This window comes from Choloepus didactylus, chromosome 8 (genome assembly GCF_015220235.1).
Source record: "Choloepus didactylus isolate mChoDid1 chromosome 8, mChoDid1.pri, whole genome shotgun sequence".
NCBI lineage: Eukaryota > Metazoa > Chordata > Mammalia > Pilosa > Megalonychidae > Choloepus > Choloepus didactylus.
In genome coordinates, this window is record NC_051314.1 from 84939860 (window position 1) to 84956361 (window position 16502).

Below are 16502 nucleotides of genomic sequence, written 5' to 3' on the forward strand. Positions count from 1 at the left end.
ACAAAAGGACTAATATAGCATGATGTCACTGATATGAAATAATTAGAATAAACACATTCACAAAGTCAGAAATTAAAATACAAGTTACAAGGACAAGGTTGAGGGTCAGATATGCTTAACTGATATGGAATTTCTGTTTGGGGTGATGGAATAGTTTAGTAATGAATGGTAGTGATGGCAGAACAACATCATGAATGTAGTTAACACTGAATTACATATTGAATGTGGTTGAAAGGAGAACTTCTAGATTGTATATATGTTACTAGAACAAAAATTGAAAACAACATAGGATTGTACAACACAAACAGTGAGCATTAATGTAAATTATGGACTAGGTTTAACAGTATAATTATAATATTCTTTCATCAATTGTAACAAAGGCACACACTAATGCAAAATGTTAATAATAGGAGGGGTATATGGAAACGCTGTACTTTCTGCACAATTTTTCTGGAAACATACAACTTCTTTGTTAAAAAACAAACAAACCTGAGTTAGGAATAAAAGATAGAAATGAGAAACATTTATGGGATATAAGGATTTAGGATATGGAAGTGTCTAAATTAAAAAATATTGTAGGACAGGGTATCCCAACCATTTTGACACTTACTCTTCATTATTTGAAAGACTGAGTTTACCAAACTAGCTTAGGATTCATTTATATCACTGGTCAATTACAGGCAATTAAGTGAAAATTCAGTTTGCATTATTCAATTCTACCAAGCTGAGTTGACTGATAAAGACATAAAAAAGCCAAGAAACATTTTGACCTTGTATAGATTTATCATAAATCTTTCCACAATACTCAAAGCATGCTGAAAACTATGAAAAAAAATGATGCTAGAAATACATACTAAAAGCAGATAAAATTTTCAATATTAATCATAAAAATAAAACCTAAATATGATCCCTAAGAGAATAGATAACCATTTTGGACACCTCAGTGTTTACCTTTTCCTTGTAGACACCTTTAACAACATCAGACATCCTATTCTCCAAAGGAAGTTCACCTGGTACTCTCGATGAACTTCCAGGTAAAGGAGGAAAATTTGAGGCTAATAAGTCAAACTTTGGTGTTGGAGCCTTTGCTTCAGCAGTTGCGGGATGGGGTCTCTAAAAGAAACAAATCACAAAACAAGTCACGTGCCTATGTCATTCCCTAAACCTGTACCAAAGAAGGTGAAAGTAAAACAACAAGAAGAGCCCACATGCAAAGATTAGCCCCACTATAAATTCTTGGCTTCTCAGTTGAGCTCTTAGTTTGCAAGGGTGGCTGTAACAAAGTAGCACATACTAGCTGGATTTAAACAAAAGGAATATTGTCATAGTTTTGGAGTCCAGGAGTCCAAAATCAAGGGAATGGCAAATTCTTTCTTTCCCTGAAATTTGTAGCATCCCGGTGGTGGTTTGCCAGCAATCCATAACTCAATCTCTCTGCCTCCATCAAAAGCCATCTCTCTCCCCATCTGTCTCCTATTCATTGTGCCCTAATTTCCTCTACTTATAAGGACTCCAGTCATATTGGATTAAAGTGTACCCTGATTCAGTCTGACCTCCTTAATTAATAACATCTTTAAAGAACCTATTTACTAATGAGTTCACATCTATAGAACAAGGAATTGGGACTTGAATATGAGTGGGACATAATTCAACTGCAAAATAAACCCTTTTTACTTTTATCAATTCTACTTATCTTTAGTCAGCTTCTTCTCCTGTTTCTTTTGCAAATTTTGCCATCCTCTTTAAGATTTCTAACCAATCTCTACTACTTTGTTCTCTGAATTTGCTATACCCCCTTCCATAACAAAAAATAAAACCTCAAAGCCTCCACCCTTACCTAAATTTACTATTATCTTTTCTCCTTCCAGATAGTCTCAAGAGAGAACAATATCCTTCCTCTTTCTAAAATATCTGAAAATCTCCACATCTTTCCCTTCCACCCCTATCTATCCACTGACAACTTTCTCCTTCCTTTGGGAGCTCATTCCTCCCTTAGCTTCTGTGATACCTTTCTCTTGGTTCTCAGATCTGATAATATGTGCTGTTCCCCTCTCTGCCTACTTCCTAAAATCTGATGGATTTTAGTCTCTATTTGGTTTGCTCTTCTTACTTTCTACACTCTTGCTGGGTGTTATCCATTAGTCATGGATTCAACTACTACCTGTATGCAAAAATCCCTTAAAGCAACATTTTTGCTTTTTTTGGATGACAGGAATGTTCTAAATTACCAAATATCACAGAATTGGACATTTTAAAATTTCAGCCCAGACCTTTATCTGAAACCTATTTGCCTATTAGCCATCTCCACTCTGATTTCACTTGGATACTCAGACTCTTGGAAGAATCTCCTTTTCAGCCCAAAGCTGATATGTTCCTCAAGGTTCTATACTTGGCCCTCTTTTATGATTCAATGTACACAGTCTCCTGTATGAGCTCCTTCAATAACTGTACGTAAACTGACAAATCCAAAAATTTACCTCTAAACTCAGATTTCCCTCCTGCAAAAGTATACCCCCACCCTGCCCTTCCTAATGGAAAGCATACCTGTATTCTTTTTCATCATCCCAACCTTCAGTGCTCAATCCTGACACTTCCAACACGTTAGACCTCAAATCTAATCTCTCCTCTCCACAACGTTTAGGGGCCACTTAAATTACTGGATTGTTACAATAGTCTTGGAAAAAGAATTGCTGCCTAAAGTCTTAGGGGTGCCCAAAGCTTTATATGGGTATAAAAAGCTCTCAATGGACAACACAACATTTTTAAAAGGTTCACAGTTTGTACTAAAGATTATTCTTTTTGTTACAAATGCAGTAACGAAAATAGGTATCTTTTTACTCCAAAACTCAGACGTGTAATCCAAGGATTATGTTACACATTTATGACATATCTGTAAATTCTACACTGGGTTTTCTTGAGACCTCCTATGCCTCCTGACACCATTTTGCTCCCTCAACTTTTTTTGCTCCTAGTTAACAGGCTGCAAACATTCATCACGAACAAAAGACTATATATATATATATGACAGTCTGTTGAGGCTAGGGAAGTTAAGTTTCAAATAAGACCAAGTCTAGACTGGAAGTAATTTTATCTACATGCTAATTTATAAGATTACTGGACATAAGAATCAGCCGTAGGTAGAAAACTGACCCCAAATAACAATTAATAAATAGTATAAAGTTCCAAAACCATCCAACCAAACTTTAAAAGTGAATAATATACCATATCAGATGGGCAAAAAATCATATACTCTGTAAAGCTATAATAACTGGAACTTTTGTGCATTGCTTGGAGGAGTAAAAACTGGCACAATCACTGCAGAAAGCTATTTAGCAGTAACTACTGAATTATGACCTTTAGTTAATTCCATTTCTAGGCATTCTCCTTCAGATATAAATGCACTCAAAGGAAATAATGGCTCTATAAGGATATTACTGTACTGTTTATAACAGCAAATGATTGAAACCACTTCAATGTCCATCAATAAAATAATAAACAAATTACTGTCTTTACAACTGCCACGTATGAAGCTATAAAAAAAGTCAGGGCACTATACACTGAATATTATAAGGATCTCTAAGATATACTTAGAAAACTTTTCATTCATTGAATACTTTCTCATCTTTTTGATTTCTTAACCATGCGAATATATTAGAATTTACGTAATTTTTTAAAAGTGAGCAAGACAGGTTAAACACCTAAATGTGGTATGTTTGGGTGGCTGGTAGTAGTGGATATTTCAGGGTCAAGCTCAGGTTCTATTTTATTTTCACTGAATATCATAATCAATAAAACAAAAGGACAAGGACAACAAGGACAGACAGACTACAAGTCAACTGCATAGTAAATCACAAAAGAAAAAAAACAAAAAGTCTTGGCATATGTAATTAAAGGTAAACAAACAAACAAAAAATACTTACTGGGATCCTGTCGTCTTCCCGTCGTCTTCGACCTCTGAAAAGAGTTCTCCTTTTAATAAAAACAGAAACAAAAAACAAAGGGGAGGGGGGCACAACTCATGTTTTCTTCAAATATATACACTCTATCAAAGCTACCAAATAAAAATTCCTCCTCCAGTGGATTTCTATTTCAAATAATCGACACTTTCTTATCTATTACTACTAAAAGACAAATATATTCTTCTGAAAGAATCCTGAGCCAGTTTACAAAAAATATCACCCCTATTGGTAACCCAGTAATTTGGGCCAATTTTTATTAGTAGCACTCCCTCCACCCAAAAACACATTAGTTTCAGGTTTTTAAATTTTGTTTTGGCAGGGTAGGCAATACGTGAACTCACCCATAATTTACAAGTTGTAAGAAAATGAAGCTATAACACAGATGGGTATTTCTAAGCTATCTTCTCCTCAGTGAACTGGAAAGAACTGCAGAATAACTTTATAAACCTCTGATTCAGAACTATATTCTATGTGGGTACTCTATTTTTCTTAATAATGAAACATTATTAACCCATGTTTTGTGAATGACGTATTTATTTAACATAAGCATGTACCAAGAATTAAAAACAAAAACAAAAACCTCAGATCATGGCCTTCACATATTTAGGATGATCACATTATGATATAAGAATTTCCAAATATCTATATTTCCTTACCTGCCCCTACTGTAGTCCCCATTCTGTTCCACCTGCAAAGTGGGGGTCTCCTTTAGGAGGTAAGTTTGCTCCTGATGCCCTGTTACTGTAGGGTTATGCCGTTCAGTTGTAAAGTTCCTCGAACTAGATCTGTTCAATGGTCCATCCCCCAATAACACAGAGCCCTCTGTTGAGTGTTCTGAACCACTGGATGACCTAAAGTGAGGCTTCACACTATAAGAAATACAAGATTACATACATGAAAAGATAAATCAAGAAAGACAGAAAAATCTTTCCTCTTAAGGGTAGAAACTCTTAATAGGACAATTTTTAAATTGCTTGTACTATATTCTAGAATTTCCAAAAGCTAAATTAAACATACAAGTGTCATGTTGTGAAAGTGTAACCCCTTTTAAAAATGTCCCAGATCTATTTTTAAAACGCCAAAATAATTTTTACATTAAGAAAATGTTATGTTTGGAGAGATTTGAGGGAGGATCCCAAGTACTTCAGGATAAAGCTTTTTCTATCTCAACACTGAAAATATAACTAGGATTTTAGGTGATGCCTTCAACATCAACTACAGATTTGACAAGTCTCAATCAGATGGGCTTTAAATCAATTCATGAGTCTTTATCATGTATTCTCCAAAGGGGTGAAAAATTGGGAGGGTGGAGCCAAAAAATTTACTTATTTTATGTATAAAGCACAGATACATTACGTGAACAGATATACAGTGAGTGTAGTATTAAAATTTTGTGGGAGGGAGAGAGGTTAGGGAGAAAAATGTCTAAAAGTACTCTTTAGGAGAGAGACAATGACCTATAAGTTGAGAAACACTAAAATCCAAGTGTCTTACTAAGGATCCCTCACCATATCAAATTAGTTGTTCAAACATTCATATGTAGGTCAAAAAACCAGGAAAATATAGCAATGCAACTAACAGCCTGGCATGACTTCATGACTTAAGGTGTGCGATCTGATAAAAAACTACTTCCAACAAAAGTAGCTTTTTTATCTTAGATGATGGATATAAGCACCTAATGCTCCCTAAAAATTTTCAAGCACATGAAGCTAGGGTAGGGTAACACAACAGTGAAAACATCTAAAGTAGGTTCAAGCAACTGAGGACCTTGACTCTACAGTAGTAACAAGGAAATGTGAGGTTTGTATTTGGCTTCCAGTTTATATACCCATTTTTACAGTCTATTTTCATAGTTATACATAAATACATATATGACATTAATAACATGCTGCCAATTCATGGCTCTATGATCAGGGATTTACAACCTCATGAATAATTGTAAACCTCAAAATTAAACATTAATTCCAACAGCCTCTTCCACTATCTTACTTAACTCTCCAGGTTGCTACCATTAAAACTTAAATATAAAAAAATCAACCTAAGACGCTGAGCTGAGTTTCCTTAATATGATACTTTATAATAGCAATGGAAATTAGAATATATCACCTAATGCAAAAAGATTTTCAAAATATTTATATTATCCATCATATCTGAAAATGACCTCATGAAGTAGACATGCTGTTTACATATCTATTAAGAAATTATCATTCAGTTAAAATTTCCCATTGCATCAATATATAATTATATATATATATAAAACTTGTCCTAGTGGACAAGTTGTTAGGTTTAAACAGCCCTCAGATCTCATAATCTTACCCTTCACTGAGAGGGACTTACGATCTTGGCCCAGGCAAAACAAAAGCAAAATGAAGAAATAAGTGATGAAAGACAGAAAGGAGAAGTAAAGTGGCAGAAAGATAAAGTGTGAAAGGTAGAGAAATGCCTGGACTTCTGAAAGTTAGTCCTATTCTCTCTAAGTAGACTAGTGGATCATCACTGGGCTGTCACAAGGTTAATATAAAACTTGTAAAAGAGAGCAAAAGGACCTTCTAGAAATTACTTCCTCCTTGACTAATAACCTAAATAAATCAATAAATGAATGCCTGGCACTGGTTAACTCTTAGTAGCAAGAAGGAAACAGGAATTGGGGTGAGCAGTCTAGGAGCTATTTAGCTTCATCTGCAACGTTTTCATTTTTACAAGTATTCATATATCACTTCTGTAATTAACTATTTGAAGCAAAATTCCCCCCTTCAAAGTAATGTATTTTTATAGTTACTATTTCTTATCATGAGAAATCTGTATCTCCTCACAAAAAAAGAAGCTATAAACTGTCATTTGTTAAAATTGAATCATTTTTAAGAAAAAAACACTGACAGCTTATGGGAGACAAGATTTTCTAACTTCAGTTTTGCCGATAACTAGCTATGTGACCCTAGCAAGTTATTTGTCTTCTTCAGCCTTCACATTCTCCATCTGTAAAATGAGTTAAAACAACATCATAACACCTGGAACTACCAAACTCCAACCCAGCAGTCTGGACTCCTGAAGACAATTATATAATAGTGTAGATTACAAGGGGTGACAGTGTGATTGTGAAGACCTTGTGGATCACACCCCCTTTATCTAGTGTATGGATGAGTAGAAAAATGGGGAGAAAAAGTAAAGGACAAATGGGGTGGGACAGGGGGATGATTTGGGTGTTCTTTTTTCACCTTTATTTTTTATTCTTGTTCTGGTTCTTTCCGATGTAAGGAAAATGTTCAGAGATAGATTGTGGTGATGAACACATAACTATGTTATCATATTGTGGACAGCGGCTTGTATACCATGGATGATTGTATGGTGTGTGAATGTATCTTAATAAAACTGAATTTAATTAAAAAAAAATTTTGAAGAAAAACAAACAAACAAACCAAAAAAAACACATCATAACAAAGTCTTTCCAGATTTAAACATCACTGTTTCTATGTGCTCACAGAAATCATATCATTTCTTTGAACAATAAGGTAGGGATTGGAGGACAATGTGTATATTAAAGCTCACTTTACTTCTACTCATATCTCCTAATAATACTTGAATTTTGCAGTTAATTGCCATTATATTATCAAACGAAAATATCCATCTACAAGGGAACAAATAATCTGTTTATAAAGAGTCCTTTATTTTTATAACTTGAAGAGATCTCACCTGAAACTTCTTTAAGGAACAGGAATGTGTACATGCAGTAAAATAAAATCATCTTCAAATGCTTTAACCAATTATGCCAAAGTAAGTCTAAAAATTGTGATTATTAAAATGTGTCCAAAATCCACTAAGAATATTTTTTTATATTGTGAGGTTCTTTGTGCAATGAAGCATGTTTCAGGAGAACCTTACCAAAAAAGAACTAAGTTCCTAGAAATCACTTTGGAAAAACAAACCCTATGTGGTCTCATTGTCAAAAAGAAGCAACTGGGAGAACAAGATTTGGCAAGAGACTGAAAATGACTGAAACAAAATCATTGGGAAAAAAAAAAAAAATCAGGAGTCTCACAAACAAGAAATAATAAATTCAAAACTATTAAATAAATCTAAACCATGTAAGAGCCCTTTATTTTTCTTGTTATACAGGTTCTGTCAAAAGCCATTATATACACCATAAATTACTGAGATTATACGTTGATGTCTATATAAAAAATAATCTAAGAGACATATGAACCTTTTATACGATAGCAAATAGTTTCCAGGGTACTCAATAATTTCTTCAGAACTCTGTGCTTTAAGTGTAGTCTTTGAGTCAAACTGCCTGAATTTAAATCTTGCCACTTACTGGCTATGCACCCTTGGACATATTTAACCTTTCAGGTCTGTTTCCTCATCCATAAAATAGAGATAATAACTACCCATATCTCATGGGTTATGAAATTTAACTGTGATAAAATAAGTAAAGCCCTTAGAACAGAGCTTTAGACATTAAATGTTCAATAAATGTTAACTACGGCACATTACACGCTATAGTTCACAGAAATCAAAATTTAATTCTTAAATATCCTAAATAATTCACATTCCAAGTATTTATTACTCAAATCAGTCAACATTTCTATCCCTAAAGAACTCTCATTCTCTGAAATGTTACCCATTTAAGCACACTAAATGACATGAGATTTTTATGTCAGGGATTGTTATGAATTTTTTTCCTGTTCTCTTCATATTAAAAAAAATCAACGTGTATCAATATAAAACCCGAATCCCACGTCCTTTTTACAACCATTATCAACTCTGAGGCCAAAGTGTTTTCATGAATTCGAAACTGAATAGTTCACGTAATTTTTGTGCAGAAATTATTTCCTACTGAGTCTGCAAACAAGCACATGGTAACTCCTTAGAATTACTGTGAATTGTTTAAACTAAAACTCCGGCTATGTTTTTAAATCTTACCGAGTTTTTTGGAATGGTCGACCCATATTCATAGTAGCAGCATTTGTTTTGTAAGATCCTGGTGAATTAAAGCCATTCACAAAACTACCATTGGGAAAGGGAGCCTAGAAGAAAATTTTAAAATCAAAACAATATTTAAGGTAAAGCAAAATCTGTTGTAAGAGTCAAAAGAAACCTCTAATAAGCTAACCCAGGATCAAATTCTCTTACAAATTAAAAATAAAAATTGTGCTTGGTATTTACTTCAAGCACTATTTGGTTTACTGAATAATAAATCACTAGTTCATTATTTCCTCAATGAAGAACATTCTTTTCTGAAAAGTTTCCTATCACTCCAAGCATTTTAATTCATTCAGGATTCATCCATTCTCTTCTTTCAATTGATTCAACAAATTTTAAAGAATAAAATTATAGGAACCTGTATCAATAGTCATATGCATATATTTGGTATGGGAAATTATATGTCTCTATCAATACACAAAAAGCCAGTAAGAAATCAACACGCACACACATACTACTCTGATTCTTTCCAATTTTAGCTTAAATTAAAAACTTGATTCCATAAGGATCTTACCAGCGGTGTTTCAAAATAAGGTGCAGGATTTGGAGACCAAGACTGAGGCACAATACTGTAGAGTGAGTACTGTTGGTGAGGATTATATAAAGGCTGCATAAAGATTGGTGAGGCATACTGTGCTTGAGTTTGAATGGGCTGACTATACACACTAGAATCCATTAGTCGATAACCATTCTTAGCAAAAAATGTATTGATGGCTTTTATCCTTGCCTGGAAGAAAGGAACGCATTATAGTAACAAAGAACTCCAAGTGTATATTTCACAAATGTATTTAATTTACATCTTTATCTACTTCACATGGCTACATATTTCTACCAAGATAGAATGACTACAGTAAAAGAAAAGGAAATGATTGAGCTTCATTAATTAAAAAAAAAACAACAAAACTTTCATACGGCAAAAAACACGATAAACCCAACTCAAAGGAGTAAAAATAATTGCAACTTGTTGCAGACAAGAGGGCTATTATCCCTAATACATACATAAATTCTCATAAGAGATGAATGCATGCCCAGCAATCCTATAGAAAAATGGGCTAGAGATACAAAAAGAATTCACAGAAAAAGAAATGCAGATGGTTCTTAAACATATGAAAAGATGCTAAACCTCATTTATAAGAGGAATGTAATTAAGATTAACTTAACATTTCTCACTTGCAGATATGGCAAAAGTCTTAAAATTTGACAATATACTCTGTTGGTCAGGCTGTGGCAAAACAGGCACTCTGATACATTATGATGATCATGTAAAACAGTACAATCCCTATAAAGGGAAATTTAGCAATATCTTTCAAAATCCCATAAGCATTTACCATAATTCTCCTCAATTCCGCCTCTACACAATAACAAAAATAGGTTGAAATAAAAAAAGGATAAACATGGCTATTCACCGAAGTACCAATGTAACATAAAGGGAAAAAAACCAACCCCTCCACACACAATGGAAACAACCAAACAGTCCATCAAAGGAAATGGATGAACAAACCACAGCCATCCACAATTCAGTATCATGCAGATGTAACAAAAATTGTGGGGTTGCTCTAAATACTGCTATGGAGTGATTTCTGGGATACAGTATGAAGTTTTATTTTTTTAAAAAGAGGCAAAGCAAGGAGGAGAAAAGTGATTATAAGTAAGCTACTGTTCAGCTAAGTGAGACAGTGAGCTGGGGACATAATGGTATACTGCATACACACATATATATCTAAGTATTTATTTAATGTGCTGTTTTATATACTTGACTTTTAAACCATGGCCATTTGTATAAGTATTTATTTAATGTGCAGTTTTGTATATTTGAATTTAAACCATGGCCATAATGAAATTAAAAATTTTTTAAAGCAATTTGTAAAAATTCAAAGCAAAATGAATGCAGATGTGCATTCAATTAAAAACAAAACATAGAGAGGTCCTAAGTGAGTCTGAACCATAATAAAATTAAATCCTCAAGGTGGGGGGATCCAAGATGGTGGATTAGGAGAGAGAGAACAAAATTCTCCCCAGTGAAACACACTAGTTAAAGGACAAAAGTGCTCCAGAACAGGAGTTCCAGGGTTCAGCCAGCTGGGCAGGGATGTCTACACACATAGTGAGTGTGTACTTGGAGAAACCGAGAGGCTGTGTTTAAGACAGGTGGAGAAAGAGATTAAGTGAGAGGAAGGAGTAGCAACAAACAAGATACGATTTAACAAAGGTCCATGAATACTGAAACTTTATACAATTATATAATTATTTATATGATTATATATATTTTTAGATGCTGGGGTGTTGGAATGGCTGGAAGGAGGTAAATGACATGGTGGAACTGTAGCCTGTGCATCCTTTGGGATTTGCTCTATAGCTGTTCGTTGAACTGTGCCTTGAAGGTCTTCATCTTTCTGTATATTCCTTGTATTGCATAATAAGAAAGGGACTGAGACTACAGAAATGCAATCCATATCAATTTTTGAAATTACCTATATAATTGCTTGTTAAACTGTAAATCAAGAGTTGATACCTTTCTGTATGTATATTTTACAATAATGGAAATGGCTGAAGTTATGGAACTGTGACCCATGACATTCTTCGAAATTTGCTCTCTACTTGTAAAATCGTAATTTGAAAGTTATCACTGTTATGTATATATGTTAAAGTTCACAGTAAGAAAAAAATTAAGTCCTATGTATGTTCCTTAGGAATAAATCTCAAGGCGCAAAGTATGGCAAAAAAAAAATTCTTAATCTGTTTTCAGAATCATATTGTTACCAGTACTGTTATTCCAAAACTTTTGTCTGTGATTACGGGATAGAGTATATGAGTAAATACATTGGGGTCACAGATCCAGGATTTTCATATGGGAGAAAGGAGACTCAAATGTAAGATCCAAGAATCAAAAAACCATGTAGCCTGAATTTGAATTGGAAACACAGTACGAACTCAAGAGATATTACATATTTAAAAAACAAAAATAAAACAACTATTTTTTTAGCTCTGTTCAGTGGAAAAGCTTAGAAATAATGACTAAATCTGTAGCTATGAGCATACATAGTGCCCAACCAATGGATCCCCAAATACCATCTCTCCTTCAAGGTAACCTAGGAACCCTGTAGAACTGTCCGAACCTAGACCTTTGACAGGAAATGTACAAGATCCAGGAACAACTTGCTGCACCAGGTAACAAGGAAGCTATTAAAGATTACGAGTGTTGTGACAAAAGGGCTCAGGAGTCAATTGAAAGAGGCCAAACTTCAACAATATGGGCAATGAACACACCAAATATGTTTAAACATTCAAAAGTAAAAAAACTCAAAATGGTAACTTTTGAAGGATGGCAGAGAATCAGCACAACATTTTGGAAAATTGGTAATAAATGCCAGAAACCAAGCATTTATCATCCATCTCCTATATGAACTGTACGTCACAGTGATGAAAGAGCTGATGAGAGCAAGCTTCTCTTTACAGAAGTGTTTCAACTAATAAATGAAAGAAAGATAGAACAGCACCATTTTGCAACCTGTAAGGAATTAATAGACCTACTCAATTATCATTAAAGAGAGAAATGTAAAAAGATTATGTTTTTGTTCCCTTCCTCCTCTGGCCCCAAATCAAACCAAGATCTGATCAAGCTTCTAGATACAGCTAGCAATTTGCATGAAATACAGGGAACAGAGGAGCATGTTAAACTTCACTAAAGAATATAATTAGCAAAATGTATACTGTGAGAAACTCTGCAACACAAATAACATGATTATTTTAATAACATATTGGCAAGGCAATAAAAGAGGCAGAGGAATAAACTATAGATTTAAAAAAATTAAAAACAGAAAAAATCTAATACTAATTTATAGATGAAATTAAGCTTGGGACTTGCTTCAAAAATATTTGGAGGTGGAGAAATGGAGGAGAATATAGATGAAACAAGACTAACCATGCTCTACTAATTGTTAAAACTGAGTAATGAATACAAAGGGGTCCATAATACTATTTTCTCCACGTTTATGTAAGTTGGAAATTTCCTGTATTAAACTTATCAAAAAACAAAGGGGGGGATACTAGGAATCTTAGTAAGATCTTAAATTACATATCAGCTATGGCTGCTTTTACCCTACAACAGAAGTTGAGTAGCTGCAACAGAGATCACATGGCTAGCAAAGCCTATAATTTTTACTACCTGTTTCTTTATAGAATAAGTTTGCTGATCACTGTAATAGAACTAAATTATGAAGAGGTGAGAGGATGACATGAGTAATCAAAAGTCACACAATGTTTTTGGGAATATCAAATGAAATAATGTGTGTAAAACCCCCTTTTTAAAGCGGCTTCTTAAACTACTTTAAATAATGAATGGATCTGACTGACCCCTGCAGCTGTTGGACAAGAACCTCTGTCCCTCCAAAATAAGTCATAGCTATTCAAAGTATAAGAAATCAATAATGGTCATATTTGAAAAACTCTAAAAATCTAAAATTGACGTTAACATGACCTAAAATATAATTACAGCTATTGCTTTTACCAAAGGAATTTCATGAACTATAATTAAGTTCAACCTTAAAATAATGTGAACAGCATTAGTTTTAAAAGTATTTATTTGGAAAACTCAAACCTATTTAAATGCAGACCATAGTTTATGACAGCTTTTAAGATTTTCAAGTTTTATAAATTATAACAGTGACTGATAAGAAGAGTAACAGAATCAATGAAAAGATTTGAATAATTCATGAAAAGGTGGGGAAGTTCAACTGGATTTTAAGAGTCTACATAAACTTTTTAACAATGATGATTATAACTGCTAAAGTTTATATACCACATGCAAAGGGAAATACATGCTATTAATTTTGCTGCAAAAAACCCCAAGTAAAATATTTAGAATCCAAATTATATTTAAAGGATATTCCATGACAGATTTGGTTTATTCCAGACATGCAAAGATGATTCAAATGATTCAGATGAATACTTCCACATTCAACTAGCAAAATAGTTTATTCTATTAATAGGTCAAAGGACTAAATACCAAAAAGGCAGTGTGGTTAAGACACAGTGATCCTCGGTCAAAACAATAAACTCTAAAACAGAAACACAAAGTTATAACTACTTGCAGATGACAGGACTACATTATAGAACCCCTAAAAAAAAGTAACCGTAAAACTATTAGAAACAATAAATGTATTAAAGTAGATGCTAGAGAAATAATGTATATAAACAACTCAAAAAAAAAAAACACAAACAATAGCTTAAACAAATTATAAGAAGCTAAAAAACACACAACAGATCTCACAGAAACAGTAAACAGAAAGATAAAATACAGAGAACTAAACTTATATCAAATGCACAAGATAAATACAAAGAAAAACATTCCTAAGGCATATGAACAAAAGGAATTGAATAAAAGATTTATGTACTCTGCCTTATAGTAGAAAATTTCAATATGGTAAAGATGAGTCTTCCAAAATCAAGTTTTGTTTTTAAGAGTATTACTGTACAATAACATAATTCTAGTTTTTAAACTGTAAAACAAGTATCTTAAATGATTATATGAACCCCATATCTAGGGAAAAAGGGGGGAAATAGAGAAATACTAAAAAAAAAAAAATAACACCTAGGTAAGCCTCCATGGAAATGCGGGTGTGAAAGGCAGGGGACCCAGAAGAAAAATAAAAACACATAGATAAGCAGATAATGTTAAATGCTTCTTAAACTGGGGATATAGCTGGTTTCCTTTGTAGTACTATATATTTTAGTTTATTTGTTTAAAATCAGTATTTTGAAAAAAGGTCCACAGCCTTCACGAGGCTGTCAAGAAAGTCCACGGCAGAAAAAAGTTAGAGAAAGAGGGATTAATCATCTCCATAAACAAGAGGCAGAGAGAAGACAGGAGATAAAACCTTTCCTAAAGCAGGGAGTGACAAATGAGACTCCCTCACCATTTCATAACACTGTACTTCCAAGTGCTAGGGGGGAAAAAAAATCCACTCACCAACAAAAGGAGACTATAAGGAAGTGTGTCTGTCTTAGCCTAGAGGACAGTGAAAGTCTTTCTTGAAAATTTGGAAAAAACATCTGGCTTGAGACTGGAGTTCCTTTACCTGAGTGGTTTGGGAACTCCCAAGCTGAGAAAATTAACATGAAAAGTGTTTCAGGCTAGTTAATAACTCTTTGGAAAGAACCCGATCTTACTTCAAGCCCTGGAGATGTCCAACCTAACAAGTTTATAATCCCAGAATCTTACACAGAAAGATATAATACACGATGCAAGACAATCAGTAGGAAAAATACAACTGAAAACCTCAAAGAACTACAGATAAATAAATTATCAGACATAGAGGTGAAAGGGTTTTAAAACAAGGAATACACTACATGAGAAAAAAATAATACAAAATTAATAGGCAGAATTATAAAAAGAATCTAAAAGTGAAATACTGTCACTGAAATTTAAAAATAAATTAATGAGTTCACAGATTACATTGGGCTAAAAGAATTAATGGTTGCTAGTAAATTAAATGTCAAAACAAAAGTCAACACTCCAAAAAAGGAAGACAACAATCCAGATTCCTTATGAGGTGTAACATACAAGATCTAGCATACAATAAAAAATTACTGGATATGTGAGATAGTAAATGTGGACCATTAATCAAGAAACAAGCAAACAAGCAAACAATAGAAACAGACTCCAAGATGATCCAAATGTTGGAAACAACAAAGATTTTAAACCAGGTATTATAAATAAATACGTTCATGGTTTTAAAGGAAAGTATGTTTTCCTAAATTAAACAAGATTAACACATAGGGAAATCTCAGCAGAGAAAGGAAAACTATTAAAAAATAAAAAGGAGATTGTAGAACCGAAAGATACAGCATCTGAAATGAAAAATTCACTGTAGTCTTATCAGCAGATTAGAGATGGCAAAAGAAAGGTCAAATCAACTTGAAGACAAATCCAAATCGACAGAAATTACCCAACTAAAAAACAAAGAGAAAAACAGATTCAAGGAAAATGGGCAGAATCTCAGTGACATCAAGTAGTCAAACGTTAAGTGTCATTGGAATTCCAAAAGGAGAGGAGAGAAAGCGGGACAGAAAAAAATATTTGAAAAAGGAGCTGTTAACTTTTTCCCAAAATTGGTGTAAAACAATCCACAGATCCAAGGATTTCAGTACTTTCCCCATGATCCCCCCAGAAAAAAAGCAGGATAAATAGAAAGAAAAGCATATCCATGTGCACTATAATCAATCTACTGAAAACCAAAAACAAAACAAAACATTCTGAAAGCAGGCAGAAAAAAAAGTGACACATTATAATATACAGGGAAGAACAATGTAAATGATGGCTAACATCTCGTCAGAAACAACAGAGACCAGAAGACAATGGAATGGTATCTGTAAAGGATGAAAAAAAGAGTAGAACTGTCAACCCAGAAATTCTGTATCCACAGAAAATACCTACAAAATCTGAATGTGAAGTACAAAACACTTTTAGATAAGGAAAACCTAAGAGAATCCTCACAGGTAGAAAGGGGCACTATAAGAAATACAAAAAGTTCTTTAGGCTGAAGTAAAGTAACAACAGGTAGA

General features: G+C 33.5%; 1 protein-coding gene across 6 annotated transcripts in view; it reads right to left on the bottom strand.

The window, feature by feature from the left end:
* The window catches only part of LARP4 (La ribonucleoprotein 4), a 128051-nt gene that overhangs the window by 13116 nt on the left and 98433 nt on the right, over window positions 1-16502 (bottom strand). For 5 of the 6 annotated variants that reach the window (XM_037845879.1, XM_037845876.1, XM_037845880.1 and 2 more), the window contains exons 9-13: window positions 9454-9666; window positions 8880-8983; window positions 4616-4828; window positions 3921-3969; window positions 952-1113 (exon numbers count right to left, since the gene is read on the bottom strand). In XM_037845879.1, coding sequence (XP_037701807.1) covers window positions 952-1113; window positions 3921-3969; window positions 4616-4828; window positions 8880-8983; window positions 9454-9666 — 741 coding nt within the window. The remainder of the gene's footprint in view (window positions 1-951; window positions 1114-3920; window positions 3970-4615; window positions 4829-8879; window positions 8984-9453; window positions 9667-16502) is intronic. The other variant, XM_037845877.1, reaches the window with a different exon arrangement.